The sequence below is a fragment of the Eulemur rufifrons genome, chromosome 17, assembly GCF_041146395.1.
Source record: "Eulemur rufifrons isolate Redbay chromosome 17, OSU_ERuf_1, whole genome shotgun sequence".
In the NCBI taxonomy this organism is placed as follows: Eukaryota; Metazoa; Chordata; class Mammalia; order Primates; family Lemuridae; genus Eulemur; species Eulemur rufifrons.
In genome coordinates, this window is record NC_090999.1 from 75671606 (window position 1) to 75689384 (window position 17779).

The window sequence follows — 17779 nt, forward strand, 5'->3', positions numbered from 1 at the left end:
TGTTAAGTTACTATGACTTATATAGGCATTATACTAATTTAGAAAAATAAAAATCAAAGTCACTAATTTGGACAATAATAATAAGGTAGAAGAGTATACAGTAGCCCTTCCTTATCCATGGGGGAAACAATCCAAAACCTCCAGAAGATGTCTGAAAACCGAGTATATAATATTGAACTCTACATAAATTATGGGTTTTTTCTATGTAGTATCAGGAGGGTAGTATATGTAGCATGGTACACTGGACAAAGGGATGATGCATGTCCTGGGCAGGAAAGAGTGGGGACAGCAAGAGATTTCACCATGCTACTTAGAATAGCACGCAATGTAAAACTTATGAAGTGTTTATTTTTGGAATTTTCCATTTCATAGTTTTGGACCACAGTTGAATACGGATAACTGAAACCTTGGAAAGCGAAACTGCAGGTAAGTGGGGGAATACTGTATTCCCCTAATTCAGTGTATTGTTACAATAGGAATTTTTCAAAATGATTCTTAAAATACTAGTTGTTCATATGTTAAACAATTAAACAACCTTTAAGGGGTCACCAAGGAAAGGAAAAAAACAATGAAGAGCAAACAAACATAATTATTATTAGTTTTAACATTAGCACTGGCACACAGGTAGAAAAAAGGGGCCATAAAGTTTTAAAATAAGATTTTCATAAAAATTATTTTACATTATTATTTCAATGAAAGAATATGAGTGGATCAGGACTAAAAAGTTATGAGGAACTTTTGTACATCATGATGAATATTTTTCTAATCAATTTTTTTTTTTTAGATTTGCAACTGTTTCTTTAGTTATATGCTGAGCACTCTTCTTCATACAACCCTAGAAGTAGGCAGATGCTATTATTATCTTTATTTTACAGATGGGGGAATCAAGGCAGAGAATTAGGTGATTTGCCCACAGTCAGACAGCAGTCATACCAAGGTTTGTTGGCCTTGGCAAACTTCTAAGAGAAAAAATTAATTAATGGATCACACCAGGCCTAAAATAATCATCACCTAGATTTTCAACATTCAATTTTGGCTCAACCCTTAACTGCTGCTGAAAAGCTAAAAAGAACCAAAAACATCGTCATCCAACAAAACCCTTTCATAATAGTATACTCACTGGGTGATATTCAGTATTAAATATTTCAGAGCTGAATAAACTTAAAAATGTATTTTCCACATCTCAGCATATCACTCTAGCACCTATAATTAATCAGAAACAAATGAAGGGATAATCTGGGACAAAACAGTATTATCACCCTTTTAAGTAGTAAAATAGTATGTACTTCCTTTAGAATAAGGCATTCTAAACTAGTCAGTTGTCTGGAAATTTAAAAAGCAAGAAAGTTCATCTTTCATTTCTAGTCTCTGAATAAACAAAAAAAGGAAGACAAAAATTGAGTTAGCTGCATGAATGAACATTCTTTCAGTTACTTATGTTAAATCGACTGAAAAAAATCAATTTTGTTTTCCTTTAAAAACATTTCGTATTTTTAACCATAAGCACTTTTAAAATACGTGCTTTTTAAAAAAGTTCTTCTAATGTGATTATGGCCCAAGAAAATATCACAAGTTTTGTTTAGCTGCCTGTTACCTTCCCAAGGAACTCTGCCTTTAAAAACAACATCAACAACGAAACTCAACCAAATTCATATCCAACATATCCCAAGAATTCAGTTAATGCTTATAAACTGAGTAACTGAAGCAACAAGATCTGTTGTACCACCAGAATTGATATTATTAACTAATAAACACAGCTTTAAAATACATCACCAATCTAAAAAGGAAATACGTATCTACCTCTAACTTGAGAAAAATATAAAATTTTTATGTGGCATATAATAATCGACTTTTGGCAAAAATTCTTCACCATCTTTCTTAATGGTCTTTATAGGTCTTCTTGACTACCGATTTAAATCATTTAAACTGATCTGATATGAATCAATTTACAATGGCTCTGTACCATTAAACTGATGAATTTACGGCATTTCTGAGGCTTGCACTCCAACTCCATATAAAAATAACTTGCCATTTTTGACATTTTGAACTCTACAGGCCCATTCAATTGATCTTTAAATTAATATTCTATGTTAATACATATTATTATTATTTATTATCCTGAGTATTTTACATGTCTCATATTCTTGAAAGAATATAATATTGAATTGTACAACTTTATCATGTTAGATTAACATCAATATATTTAACTTTTTGATGGCCGGGCACGGTGGCTCACGCCTGTAATCCTAGCACTCTGGGAGGCCGAGGTGGGCGGATCGTTTGAGCTCAGGAGTTCGAGACCAGCCTGAGCAAGAGCGAGACCCCATCTCTACTAAAAATAGAAAGAAATGATATGGACAGCTAAAAATATATATAGAAAAAAATAGCCGCGCATGGTGGTGCATGCCTGTAGTCCCAGCTACTTGGGAGGCTGAGACAGGAGGATCCCTTGAGCTCAGGAGTTTGAGGTTGCTGTGAGCTAGGCTGACGCCACGGCACTCACTCTAGCCTGGGCAACAGAGTGAGACTCTGTCTCAAAAAAAAAAAAAAAAAAAAAAAAAAAAAAAAAAAAATTTAACTTTTTGATGCTTTAAAAGTTTTTTATTATCATGGAAATTTTTAAATATAAACAAAAGTATTGATAATATAATAAATCGTCATGTCCTATAACTTAATTCAATTATTATTTTGTCATTTTTTTGTTTTCTTTATTGGACTAATTGTTTTCTTTTTCTTTTTATCTCCTTTGTAATATTTTAAGCTAAATCCCTAATATTGTGTTAGTTCACCAGTAAATAGTCAAGTATGTATCTCTTACTAATAAAGTTTTTAAAACATAACAAACTTGCCACTATCATCCCTGACAAAATTAATAATAATCCCTTATTATCATCCAACAACCACCTTATTATGCAAATTTTCTCAACAGTCTCAAAGATACATTCTTAATGTTGCCTTGTTTCAGTCAGGATCCAAAGAAAAATCTCCACATTACATTTAGTTGTTTGTCTTAAGTCTTTTCTACAATTTTGCCTCCATTTTTTTTTTCTACAATGTTTTTTCCTTGGAGAAACTGGATCATTTGCCTTAGACAAGTCTGGATTTAGCTGATTGTCTTTTTGCAGTGTCATTTAACATGTTGTTCTAATCCCACTATTTCCTAGAAATGGGTAACGTAGAAGCAAATACAGAGAGGCAAATTAGAGAGTCAGGCTCCATTTCTAGGCAAGAATACTATGTAAGTGATGCTGTGTACTTTCCATTGCATCACCTCATCAGTACTTAATATCTTGTTGTCTCACTTTTCCTGATGCTAAGATTAATCAGTGAGTCAAATGGTATCAGCTTCTTCCCTCCATTATAAGATTTCTATGAGGGAATATCAATTCACATCTAATAGTTTTTGCTTTCATTGATCATCAGTGCCTAGATGTATTATTTCATAGTACCTGCAAAATTGTAATTTTCCATCATTCCTCCTGCATCTATTAGCTAGAATTCTATATAGGAGAACCTTCCCTAATGAAGTATGTGATTACTTTTATATATAGTTCATACAAAGAAAAAAAGGCTAAACATGAGATTCTCATTTTGTTCATTCATTTTTAGAGTAATGTACTGTTGCCTTATCAAATTCTAAAACTGACCAATGAACTTACTTTCTTAAAAAACAGCTTTACTAAGGAAAATTGACATACCAAAGATTGCACATATAATTTGATGTTCTGACACATGTATGTATCATGAAATGTTTACCATAATCAATATCATGAATATATGTACCATCCCCCATAGTTGCTTCATACTCCTTTATATCCCCTCCTTTTTTTTCCTCTCTGCTCCCTCCCCTCCCCCATCATTTTGCTTTTTATAACTATACAATCATTTGGATTTCCTAGAATTTTACGCATGGAATAAACTCTTTTTTTTGGTCTGGCTCTTCATACTATTTTGAGATTACTACATGTTGTATTATGTATCGATAATTTATTCCATTCAAATGCTAGTCCATTGTATAAACATACCAGATTATTTATACGTATACTTACTGACAGACACTTGGGTTGTTTCCAGTCTGGGGCCATTATAAATAAGCCTGCTATGAGGATCCATGCCTTTGTATGGACATGTATTTTCACTTATCTTGAGTAAACATCTAGTCGTGGAATGACTGAATCATATAACACGTACACATTTAGGGCTTTGAAAATAACTAAAGTGTCTACCAAAGTGGTTGAACCATTTTATATTCCCACAAGAAATGTATGAGGGTTCCAGTTTCTCAACATCCATGCCACCACTTGATATGACAAGTATTTTGAATTTTAGTCTAGCTAATTGGTGGGTATTGGTATTTTGCTAACGTTTTAATCTACATGTCCCTAATCCCTAATGATATTGAACATCTTTTGATCTGCTTATTTGCCACCCATATATCTTCTCTTATATAGTGTCTGTTCATACCTTTTGCTCATTCTTTATTGGGTTTTTGTTTTCTCATTTAGTTTTGGGAATTCTTTACATATTCTGAACATAAGTACTTTATCAGACATATGTTTTAAAAATACTTGTCCCAATCTGGGGCTTATAGTCTTAACAGTACAGAAATCCCATCCTTACCCACAGTTTTGCTTTCTGTGGTTTCAGTTACCCATGGTACAGTACAATAAGATATTTTGAGAGAGAAAAAAAAAGAAAGATCACATTCACATAATTTTTAATATAGCATACCATTAAATTATTCTATTTTATTATTAGTCACTGTTGTTAATCTCTTACTATGCCTATTTATAAATTAAACTTTATCATAGGTATGCATATGGAGGAAAAATCATAATATATAAAGAATTTGGTACTATCTGTAGTTTTCAGGCATCCACAGAGGGTCATGGAATGTATCCCACACAGATAAGGTGTAACTACTGTATATGTCAAAGAGCAGGAGATTTTAATTTTGATAAAGTCCAATTTATTATTTTTTAATTAATTTATTAATTGGATTATTAATCTGGATCATGCTTTTGGTATCCTATCTAAGAAATCTTTGCCTAACCCAAAGTCACAGAAGTTTTCTCCTGTGTGTTCTTCTAGAACTTTTTATATTGAGATAAAATTTATTTTCCCTAAAAGTCACCCTTATAAAGTACACAATACAGTGGTTTTTAGTATATTGACTGACTTATGCAACCATCACCAGTATTTAATTTAAGAACATTTTCATCACACCAAAAAGAAACCCAGTATACATGTGCCCATTCTGGGCATGTCATATAAATGCAATCATACAAAAAATGGCCTTTTGTTACTAGCTTCTTTCTCTTAGTATAGTGCTTCCAAGGTTTATCCATGTTGTAGTATGTGTCATAACTTCTTTCCTTTTTATGGCTGACTAATATTCCACTGTATAGATATAACACATTTTGCTTATCCACTCATCAGAAGATAGGCATTCGGGTTGTTTCCATATTTTGTATACTGCTAATGTTACTGTTATAAGCATTCATATACAGGTTATTGTGTGAAATTTATTTTTAATTATTTTGGTTCTATAATTAGGATTGAAATTTTGGGGTCAAAATTTTAATTTTTGAGGAGTTGCCAAACTGTTTTCTACAGTAGCTATACCATTTTACATTCCTACCATCAATGTACAAGGGTTCCAATTTTTCCACAACGTTGCCAATGCTTGCTATTGTCCATCTTTTGATTATAGCCATCCTAATAGGTGTGAAGCTGTACCTCACTGTGGTTTTGATTTGCATTTCCCAGTCATTTGTGTGACCAATAATGTTGAGCACCTTTATATGTGCTTGTCAGCCAGGTATATCTTCTTTGGAGAAATATCTATTAAAGCCTTTTGCACATTTTTAAAACTAGGTTGTTCGTATTTTTGCTGCTGAGATATAAGAGTTCTTTATATATTCTCAACATGTACCAGATGTGTGATTTGCAAATGTTTTCTTCCATTCTATAGACTGTTTCTTCACTTTCCTGATAGTATTCTTTTATGCATACAAGTTTTTAATTGTGAAGAAATCTAATTTAACTGTTTTTTCTTGTGTTGTTCATGATTTTGGTGTCATATCCAAGGTCATGAAGATCGTCCCTATGTTTTCTTCTAGGAGTTTTACAGTTTTACCTCTTACATTTAGGTCTTTGATTTATTTTTGAATTCATTTTTTGTATATGATGTGAGGTAGGGGTCTAATTTCACTATTTTACATGTGGCTATCCAATTGTCCCAGCACTAGTTGCTAAAGAGAATCTTCATTTCCTACTGAATGGTTTTAGCACCCTTAAAAATTAGGTGAACACAGATGTATAAATTTACTTCTGGACTTTCAATTCTCTTCCATTGATCTGTATGTCTATCCTTATATCAGTATTAAACGGTTTGGATTCCTATAGCTCTGGTACGATTTGAAATTGGGAAGTGTGAATCCTCCAACATTGTTTTTCTTTTTCGAGATTATTATAGCTTTTGAGGTCCCCTACAATTCAGTGATAATTTTATGATCAGCTATGCCATTTTTGGAAAAAAAAAAAAAAAAGACTACTGAGATTTCTATAGGAATTCCATTGAATCTATAAAGTGCTTTGCATTATATTGCCATTTTAACAATATTAAGTCTTCAATCCACAAACAGTGTATATCTTTTCATATAGATCTTCTTTAATTTCTTTCAGCAATGTTTTGTGAGTTTCAGTGTACAAGTCTTGACATCCTTGGTTAAATTTACTTGTAAATATTTTTTTCCTTCTGTTCTGTCTTGTCAACTCAGATCGTCTGCTGTATTTTGCCTGAGTTAACCCTCCCTGTCTGCAATCTGGAAACTTTTTCAATGTACTAAACTGAGACAATTACAGGGCTCCTCCTGTTTGTTCCCATATCTTTGGGATCATTCTCCTTGATTGCTTGAGATCCAGTATCTTGAAAACCATTCCTTCATATATTTCTTTCTGTTTTTTTGGGTTGTCTCAGAGAAGAGAGTAAATCTGACCCCTATTACTCCACCTCAGCTGGAAGAAGAAGTCCAGTTTTGTTTTGTTTATATCATTGTGAACCCATCATTTTTTGTTATTTTTATAAATTCATTTTTTAAAACAATAATTGCAATGACATCAATGTACTTCCCCTCTACTCCCCCTACTGCTGCAGGGAAAAAAACCTATATAGTTGAGTCTCAAAGGAAAATCAAGACATTATTAATATCAGGCACTCTATAGCCAGAAAACGCTCTGTTGGTCTAGTGGTATAGACACTGACATGTTCAATCCATCATTTTTATATATTTGATTTGCTTCAATCCATTGCAGCCGTTTTCTTCTTTTTTTTTTTTTAGTAGAGGACATAAACAGGTGGAAAACCATAGCAAAAGCTCATGGGTCAGCAGAATCAATATTGTTAAAATGTCTATACTACCTGAAGTGATCTACAGATTCAATGCAATCCCTACTAAAATAACAATATCACTTTTTGAAGATCTAGAAAAAATAATTCTATGCTTCATATGGAACCAGAGAAGACCCCCATACAGCAAAAGCAATCTTAAGAAAAAGAGCAAACTGGAGGGCATCAATTTACCAGACTTCAAGCTATACTACAAGGCTATAGTAACTAAAACAGCATGGTACTGGCACAAGAACAGAGACATAGACCAATAGAACAGAACTGAAAACCCAGATATAAAACCATCCTCATATAGCCATCTAACCTTTGACAAAGCAGACAAAACCATACACTGGGGAAAAGAATCCTTATTCAACAAATGGTACTGGGAAAATTGGATGGCCACATGTAGAAGACTGAATCAGGATCCTCACCTTTCACCTCTCATGAAAATCAGCTCACAGTGGATGACAGACTTAAACCTAAGGCATGAAACTATAAGAATTCCAGAAGAAAATGTTGGAAAAACTCTTATAAACATTAGCCTAGAGAAAGAATTTATGAAGAAGACCCCAAAGGCAATCATAGCAACAATAAAAATAAAGAAATGGGACCTTTCCTTATTTTTTTTATTTGAGACAGAGTCTCACTTTGTCACCCCAGCTAGAGTGCAGTGACATCATCATAGCTCACTACAACCTCAAACTCCTGAGCTCTAGCGATCCTTCTGCCTCTGCCTCCCAAGTAGCTGAGACTGTAGGCATGCACCACTGCATCTGGCTAATTTTTCTATTTTTAGTAGAGATGGCTTCTCACTCTTGCTCAGGCTGGTCTTGAACTCCTGAGCTCAAGCTATCCTTCTGCCTTGGCCTTCCAGAGTGCTAGGATTATAAGTGTGAGCCACCACACCTGGCCCATTTTTCTTTTTGATGCCCGAATATCCCAACATAAATCAGTGGAAGCCACTTCATGTTGACTTTTGATTCCTTTAACATGTTCCTTTTCATCCCTTTAGTGGCAAATAATATTTAGACACCATAGTCTAGACACTAAAGGTTAACTGCATATTTGCATTTGCTGAACTTGTTATAAAAATAAGAGAGTGAGCAAGATAGAGAGATCTTATATTTATAAATAGCTACACTGCAGTGAGAAGAACACACCTGTGTTGGAAGAGACCCAATTCTGCCACATACAAGTCACTAACACTCTTACCTATTGAATGCAGACCTTTAAAGTTCTTATCTTTGCTTCCTAGATATGGATCTCTACATTTCCAAACAGTGCATTCAATCTTGGCTATTTCTGGACTCTCATTTACACAGTCATAGCAGCTTAGAAAGAAGGCCTCCTATCCCAATATTGTTTGATATTAGTAGAATCCATCCAAGTAACAAGGTTGTATCATCAATAAATATTATAAAGTAAACAATAGTCCAGTCAAGACTGAGAACACCAAAATAAAATTAAATCCAAGGAACCACAGTAATAGTATACCAGTCTTCTTCCATCTATTCCCAACCCTCTGTCTTTTTCCCCCTTGATTTAACAATCTAAGATGTCATAAATCCCTAATTTTCCTGTCTAACTTACTAATGACCTGACATTTCTTAGTTGCGGTGAAAGTCTCTCACGGTTCCTTCTAAGCCAATGATTCCTAAATTGATAGATTCTTTATGGTACAAAAAACTCCAGATTTAGAGATAGATCATCTAATCTACATATATAATTTCAAAGGTAGGAAATTAAGGTATGGAGATTTTATGCCACTTGCCTCTATTAGCAAACTTAGAAAGCCAGAGACTTAGTAAAATCATGCGTTAGATTTTCTAAATCATATAAAAGTAAACACATTTAGGCTGATAGCTCTCAACACTCTGTATCTCCCATCTCCCTAATCATTTATTTAAAAATTATGTACTATGATGATAATAAGGAAAACACAACTTTTTATGGGTATTTATATATTTGCAAACATGTAGTGCGTGTCTATGCAACTGATATAAAAACACTACCAGAATGCAAATATTCTAAAACAAAAAGCAAATAATTTCATTAAAACCTGAGTTTTACCCTCGGCTTTCAAGAGATAAAACAATTAAAATAGCTTTGCAAAACACATGCATGTTTAAAATGTTATGTTGCCTTTACTTGAATCCAGAAAACTAAGCAATATTAGTTGCTTAGTTGTACAAACTGGTCTTTTCACCAAAGCAAAGACTTTGTTGAGAAATAAAAATGTTTCTCAAAAGTTTGTGGACTAGCTGTGAGTCCAGTAGATTCCACCTGCTGACAGACCAAACCAGCAACCCTTGCTTGTAATCTTTGGAAGAACCTTCTCAGCAAATTGAGCCTCCCAATGCAGATATATGCTGTAGCTGCTATTTTGTCACAGTGAATAATTCTGATCTTTTAAGTACCAGTGTACCATAATTTTGGCCATCTCAAAATGCTTAGGGAAGCACTTACTGATCTAATAAGTCTTGTTTTGTCTTTAATGAGTACAATTTCAAGTGATCATAAAAACCCCACATATGGTCATTACAACACTTGTTGTGTACAATCTGTTCATCCAAAGGCATTTTTACTCTACACCATAAACAGCACTAGATGTGACTAGAAAAACATTCATCTACCAAGATGTTCAGGCCAAGGTTACAGGAAATGAATAAAAAATTATGGTTACATATGATCCTCATTACACTGAAATGTTCTGATAGAGTAATAATTGAGAATAACAGGCCTATCCTCTTCTCTAGCTTTAGGCTCTGATCATTACAGTACAATTAAAGCTGATCAGTCATTTAAGACCCAGTATAACCACAGGCTCTCTCTCTTTCAGATATACTAGAAGAGTGATTGTATTTTTTTCTTTTTTATTTCACCATATTATGGGGGTACAAATGTTTAGATTACGTATATTACCCTCACCCCACCTAAGTCAGAGCTTCAAGTGTATCCATCACCCAGACGGTGCTCACTGTATCTATTAGGTGTGTATATATCCATCCCTTCCTCCCCCCCGCCCCCGATCTGCCCAACACCTGATGAATGTTATTACTATATGTGCACTTAAGTGTTGATCAGTTAAAACCAATTTGATGGTGAGTACATGTGGTGCTTGTTTTTCCATTCTTGGTTGTATTTTTTTAAAAATCAAAGTTTGCACTAATTCTCTAGCAATTTAGGTACTGTAGCATCTATTGTAATATTAATAGCTAACATTTACTAAGCAATTGCTATGGTTTCAATTTTGAGTCAAGCACGTTACATATATTACCTTATTTAATACCCTGAAAAATAATTTGACCACTTAGCTAACACATGGCTAAGCTAAGAATAAAATCCAAGCTGAGAGTAGAGCCCAGGGTCCTATCCACTGTGCAACCCCATCATAGTCCTAGGTAATTCATAAACATTTACTTGCTGTTTTCCTAGGAAGCAAAGAAAGACATTATTTTCTACTAAACTGCAAGCTCAAAGAGACCTAAAGAGCTCAAACCCCAAAAAACATGAGATATTACCTGGTTTGTTTCAGCATTGTGCTGACAATACAGCAGTTTTCTAATAGTGAAATGAAGGAAGGGTGAAGGAAAATTTCGGTTACTCAGCTATTAAATAGAAAAGGCAAGCCTAACACTCATTCTCCTAAGTACTATAGGATAGAGTTAAAATTTATGCAGTAATAAATTTCAGATAATACATATGTAAATTTTATAGTAAACAGTTTTTCCACGACATAAATGTAAGAATTAGCTTCTAATTATTTTAGAGCTCTGGAAAGCAGCAGAGATAACATATCAGTGAGAGATTACAAGAAACTGGCATTTGATCATAGCTAAAATATGAGATTTCATCTGTTTGGTATATAAGTGAACTCTGAGCTATAACGTAAATTTTTGACAGATATTCACCTCTCTTTTTACCTTACATATTCAGCTTAATGATATGCACTGACCATATTCACTTTTTAAAGCCAAATGCTCCTAAGACCTAGTGACACATGAGCATTTAAAATTCAATCAAAATATCTCCTAAGCAAAATACATTAAGTTAACATTTACATGATTCTTGTCACATGTATCAGTTTCTTTAATGCATGTATTTCATAGTCATTAACAATGAAAAAGCATAGTAGTAAGATTCTCGTTTAAATAAGTGTCTCATTTCAGAAAGGATGTTTGGTATTGTTTTCTTAAATTCATTTTAACTTTATCAAACATTAGTAGACTTCTATAATGGTCTATTTCTTATACAAGTATATTTAGCAAGGCTAGGGCCCGTCACCTGAATGATACTCAGAAATGCTAAGGAGATGTAGCCATGGTACCTACCTTGGTTAGGTGAATCACTCCTTTAGAAGTGACCGAACAACCCATGAAGCCAACATACTGAAGCTCAGGACAGTGCTCTGCAAATGCTTTCACCGACTGATCTGTCACCTAGGGAAAAGCCATGAGGAAAATTATTCAAGGTAATATTCCAGTCAACTCAAGGATTTCGCTCCTGCAAATTCCCTTGGCCTCACTTTGCATCATTATTATTTCCCTTTCCATCAGATCCCTTGAATCAGCATAAAAACATGTTGTAATATCTCCTGTACTTTTAAAAAACACTTGCTTGATCCCACAGCCACCTCCATCCTCACTCCATGTTTTTGTAGTTCTTCATAGAAAATGCCTCAGAGATGTTGGTACTGGCTATCTCCACTTCTTCATCTTCCCCTTTCCCCTCCCCTTCTCCTTCTCCTTCCTCTCTCCCTCCTTCTTCTCTCTCTCTCTCTCTCTATATATATATGTTTATGTGTGTATATGTGTATGTATATATTTTATTGACATTTAATTCACATACCATAAAATTTGCCCTTCCAAAAAGTACAGTTAAGTATATTCACAAGGTTATGCGCCATTACCAACACCTAATTCCAGAACATACTCACCACCCCTAGAAAGAAACTCCATGCCCATTAGCAATCACCTCCCTACTCCCCACTACCGCCAACCCTGGCAACTTTCTGTCTCTGTGGATTTACCTATTCTGGACACTTTATATAAATGGAACCATACAATTTGTGACCTTTTTATGACTGGTGTTTTTCATTTAGCATAATGTTGTCAAGGTTCATCCATGTTGTAGCATGTGTCAGCACTTTATTCCATTTTATTGCTGAATAATATTCCATTGTATGGTTATGTCACATTGTTATGGGTTAAAATGTATCCCTCTAAAATTCGTATTTTGAAGTCCTAACCCCCAGTACCTCAGAATGTGACCTTATTTGGAAATAGGACAGTTACAGATGTAAATAGTTAAGTTAGGATGAAATCATACTAGAGTGAGGTGGGTCTTCACTCTAACACAACTAGTCTTCTTACAAAAAGGGGAAACTGGAACACAGCTGCACACACAGGCACAATGCCACGTGAAGATGGAGTTATGCTGCCACGAGCCAAGGAATGCCAAAGATCACCCAAGAAGTAGCCGAAGCTATGAGAAGGGACTGAAATAGATCCTCTCTCATGCCTTCAGAAGGAACATGGCCCTGTCAGTGTCTTGATCTTGGATTTGTGGGCTCCAGAAGTGTGACACGACAATTTCTATTGTTTAAGCCACTCACTTTGTGGTGCTTTGTCACGACAGCCCTAGCAAACTGATAACACACATTTTTCTACTCTCTTTTGATCTCACTTTAATCAGGCCTTTCTCCCTATTATTTAACTGTCACCATCCTATCAAATTAAATGATCAATTTAAATTCTCACCACAGCATTTCAGCAGCATCTGACACAGCTGATGATTCTTCTTGAAACAATTCACTTATTTGCTTCTAGGGCACCACACTCTCCTGGATTTCCTTCTTCCCTTCTTCCCTACTATTGACTCTTATTCACTTTGCTTAGTCCAACTCAACTCAGTTCTGTGTTCATTTCTCTTTTCTGTCTTACTTCATTCCCTACGTGATCAAATCGAAAGGCTCTAAATACCAACTATATATTAATGGGTCTCATGTTGGTATCTCCAGCCCAAACCTCTGTACTCTATTTCAAACTTCCACATCCAAACTGCCTATGTATTCTCCTTCGAAGCCTATGGACATCTCAAACTTAAATTGTCCAGAGGAGAGATCTTTATATTTCAAAATGAGCTTGCTCTTCCCAGAGCTCACATTTGCATGAATAGCACATCACTCACTATTCAACCCAGGTATTCAAGCCAAAACTTTTCATTCCAACTACCATCCAAAGTCTACTAGGAAACATTGTCACTTTTTCCAAATGTATCCTAAATCTAGCTACTTCTCACCTCTGCCACCACTACCACCTTAGTTCATGGTCAGTACCATCTGCTACCTGAACTATGGAAAGAGCCTCCTAACTGGCACCCGATTCCACTCTTCTTCCTCTATTGTTTTTCTTCATGAAGCAGCCACAAGATCTAATTCATGTTACTCTCTTGTTCAAAACTCTCCAATGGTTTTGAATAAGAATATCACACTTAAATCTCAAACTCTTTACCACAGCCCATAAAGAGTCTTGATAATTTGACCCCAATCAGACCTCAACCTCCACATACCCCTCCATACCTCCAGCCCTCTCACTTACTCCAGCCAAAGTGGTCTCAAAGTCTTTCTCAAACACGCCACATCTAGCTCTGTCTCAGAGTCTTGTACTTGCTCTTCCCTCTGCCTCAAATTCATCCCCCCCCCATGGTCACATGGCTCATTCCACTTCATTCCTGTCTCTGCTTCACTGTCATCTCCTGAGATTCTCAATGATCACCTTAGCTAAAAGTCATACCAAATAACTCCCCTAGTCACTGTAACCCTTACCCTGCTTTGATTTTCTTCATAACATTTATCACTACCTGATTACATTACATACTTATTCGCTTTAGTTTGTTGTCTGTCTTCCCCCCGTCAGAATAACTCATTGTCTCCCCTTCCACTAGACTAACAAACCATTCTGGTTTGCCTTGCACAGTCTCACTCGTAGCACTGAAAGTCCCACAACCCAGAAAACCCCCCAGTAGAGGTAAACTGTGACAGCTGACCATCCTAACCGGGTGATAAACAACTCAGCCCCACTCACATAGCAACAGCACCTGGAACAGTCCCTGGCACTTAGTAGGAAGAAATTGAATATTTAAATAAATGAATGAATGATTTTTCTTTCCCTCTCTCGATGCATTCCATCGTACTTTTTAATTCTTCTTTCTATTAATTTTTGGATCAAGGGTATATATGTATTATTTTAACATATTGATTTTTTTAAATGGCATTATACTAGGGGCTTTATTTTCTCTGATATAGTGTGTGTTAATTCTTTAAAAAAAAAACAAGAAGGCAGGGACATTTTTACACAAGTGACTCTTAACTTAGATGTGTGTCATAGTGAATTTTATGTGTCAACTTGACTACACCATGGGGTACCCAGATATTCGGGTAAATATTATTCTGAGTGCCTCTGTGAGAGTGTTTCTGGGTGAGATTAACAATTAAATTAGTAGACTGAATAAAGCAGATTGCCTTCCCCAGTGTACATGGGCCTCATTCAATTCATGGAAGGTCTGAATAGAATAGAAAGTCTGTGTAAGGGAGAATTTGTGCTCTCTCTGCTCAACTGTCTGCCAGCTGGGGCATGGGTCTTCTCCTGCCTTTGAATGCAGGCTTGGACTTGAATTTACACCATTGGTTCTCCTGGTTCCCAGGCCTTCAGACTTGGACTGGAAATGTATACCATTGGCTTGTCTTGGTGTCCCTATTGCTGACTGCAGATCTTGGGACTTCTCAGTCTCCATAATCATATAAGCCAATTCCTTATAATAATCTCTTGATTGATAGATAAAAAGTCAGATAGACAGATGCTAAATAGACAATCTCCTAAGGGTTTTGCTTCTCTGGAAAACCTTAATACAGTATCTATTACAATCCCTTGAAGAGTTTATTAAAAACTCAGAGCTAAAAGGGGTGGGGCCCAAGGATCTGTATTTTTTTTATTATTTCAAAATATTAAGGGGGTACAAATGTTTTTGTTACATGGATACCTTTTATGATGCTTAAGTCGGTGCTTTTAGTGTGGCCATCATCCAAACAGTGTTCACTGTACCCAGTAGGTGAATTTTTACCCCTCCTTTCCTTCTCCCTCCCTTCTTGATTTCCAAGGACCTTTACATCTCCTTGTGCCTCTGTGTGCCATCAATTAGCTCCAATTATTGGAGAGTACTTGTGGTGTTTGTCTTTCTATTCCTGAGATACTTCATTTAAGATAATGGTCTCCAGTTCCACCCAAGCTGCTGCAAAAGACATTATTTCATTCCCTTATATCAGGGGTCCCCAACCTTTCTGGCACCAGGGACCAGTATCATGGAAGACAATTTTTCCATGGATAGGAGGGTGCAGGAGGTGATGGTTTTGGGATGTTTCAAGCATATTACATTTATTGTGCACTTTATTTCTATTGTTTTTACATTATAATATATAATGAAATCATTATACAACTCATGATAATGCAGAATCTAATGCTGATCTGACAGGAGGAGGAGCTCAGGCAGTGATGCGAGCAATGGGCAGCGGCTATAAATACAGATGAAGCTTCATTAAATTGTCCACCTCTCACCTCCTGCTGTGTAGCCCCATTCCTAATAGGCCACAGTCCAGTACCTGTTCATGGCCCCGGGGGTTGGGGACTGCAGCTTTATATGGCTGAGTTGTACTCCATGGTATATAATATACCATATTTTCTTAATACACTCATGAATTGATGGGCACTTGGGTTGATTCCATATCTTTGTGACTGTGAATTGTGCTGCAATAAACTTTCGAGTGCAGGTGTCTTTTTGATAAATTGACTTCTTGGCCAGGTGCACTGGCCCACACCTGTAATACTAGCTTTCTGAGAGGCCAAGGTTAGAGGATTGCTTGAGGCCAGGAGTTCAAGACCAGCCTGAGCAAGAGAACCCGTCTCTACAAAATATAGATAAATTACCCAGATGTGGAGGCACACACCCATAGACCCAGCTACTCAGGAGGCTGAGGCAGAAGAATCAATTGAGCTGAGGAGTTTTAAGTTGCAGTGAGCTATGATGACTCCACTGCATTCTAGCCTAGGCAATAGAGCAAGACTCTGTCTCAAAAAAAAAAAAAAAAAGACTTCTATTCCTTTGAGTAGATACCCAGTAGTGGGATTGCTGGGTCGAATAGTAAGTCTACATTTATTTCTTTGAGAATTCTCCACACTATTTCCATAGAGGTTGTATTAATTTGCAGTTCCACCAACATGCATAAGTGTTCCTTTCTCTCTGCACACAAGCCAGTATCTACTGTTTTTAGACTTTTTAATAATGGCCATTCTGACAGGGGTAAGGTGGTATCTCATTGTGGTTTTAACTTGCATTTCCCTGATTAGTGATGTTGAGCAACTCTTCATATGTCTGTCAGACATTAGTCTATCTTTTGGAAAACTTCTGTTCATGTCTTTTGCCCACTTTTTAATAGGGTTGTCTGTTTTTTTCTTGCTGATTTATTTGAGTTTTTTGTAGATTCTGGATATTAGCTCTGTATTAGATGTATAGTGTGCGAATATTTTCTCCCATTCTGTGGGTTGCCAATTTATTCTGTTGATTATCCCTTGCTATGTAAAGCTTTTTAATTTAATCAAGTCCAATTTATTTATTTTTCGTGTTGCTGTATTTGTCTTTGGTGCCTTAGTCATAAATTCTTTGCCTAGGCCAATGACTGGAAGAATTTTTCCTACATTTTCTTTTAGAATTTTTATGATTTCATGCCTTACATTTAAGTCTTTTATCCATCTTGAATTAATTTTTGTATATGGTGAGAGACAGTGGTCCCATCTCATTCTTCTGCATGTGGCTGTCCAGTTTCCCCAGCAGCATTTATTGAATAGGACTTCTTTTCCCCAGTATATGTTGTTGTCTGTTTTGTCAAAGATCAGTTGGCTGTAGGTAGATGGTTTTATATCTGGGTCTCTATTCTGTTTCAATGGTCTATGTCTCTACTTTTATACTGTTTTGGTTACTATAGCTTTGTAGTATAATTTGAAGTCTGGTAATGTGATACCTCCAGATTTATTCCTTTTGCTTAAGATTGCTTTGGCTATTCAGGCTTTTTTTTTTTTTTGGGCAGGGGGAGTTCCAAATGAAGCATAGAATTATTTTGTCTAGATCTATGAATATGATGTTGGTATTTTGATGGTGATTGTATTGAATCTTTAAATCACTTTGGACAGTATGGATATTTTAATAATATTGATTCTACCAATCCATGAGCTTGAGATGTCTTCCCATTTGTCTGTGTCATCTGCAATTTCTTTCATCAGTGTTTTGTAGTTCTCCACGTAGAGAACGTTCACTTCCTTGGTTAAGTATATTCCT

At 35.6% G+C, this 17779-nt stretch overlaps 1 protein-coding gene and 1 pseudogene across 2 annotated transcripts in view; one reads left to right on the forward strand and one right to left on the reverse strand.

Moving 5' to 3' along the window:
* Positions 1 to 17779, reverse strand: part of FBXL17 (F-box and leucine rich repeat protein 17) — a 490961-nt gene that overhangs the window by 324558 nt on the left and 148624 nt on the right. For both annotated transcript variants that reach the window (XM_069492013.1, XM_069492014.1), the window contains exon 5: positions 11725 to 11832. In XM_069492013.1, the coding sequence (XP_069348114.1) occupies positions 11725 to 11832 (108 nt within the window). The remainder of the gene's footprint in view (positions 1 to 11724; positions 11833 to 17779) is intronic.
* Positions 11846 to 17779, forward strand: part of LOC138398371 (ADP-ribosylation factor 4 pseudogene) — a 42674-nt pseudogene continuing 36740 nt past the window's right edge.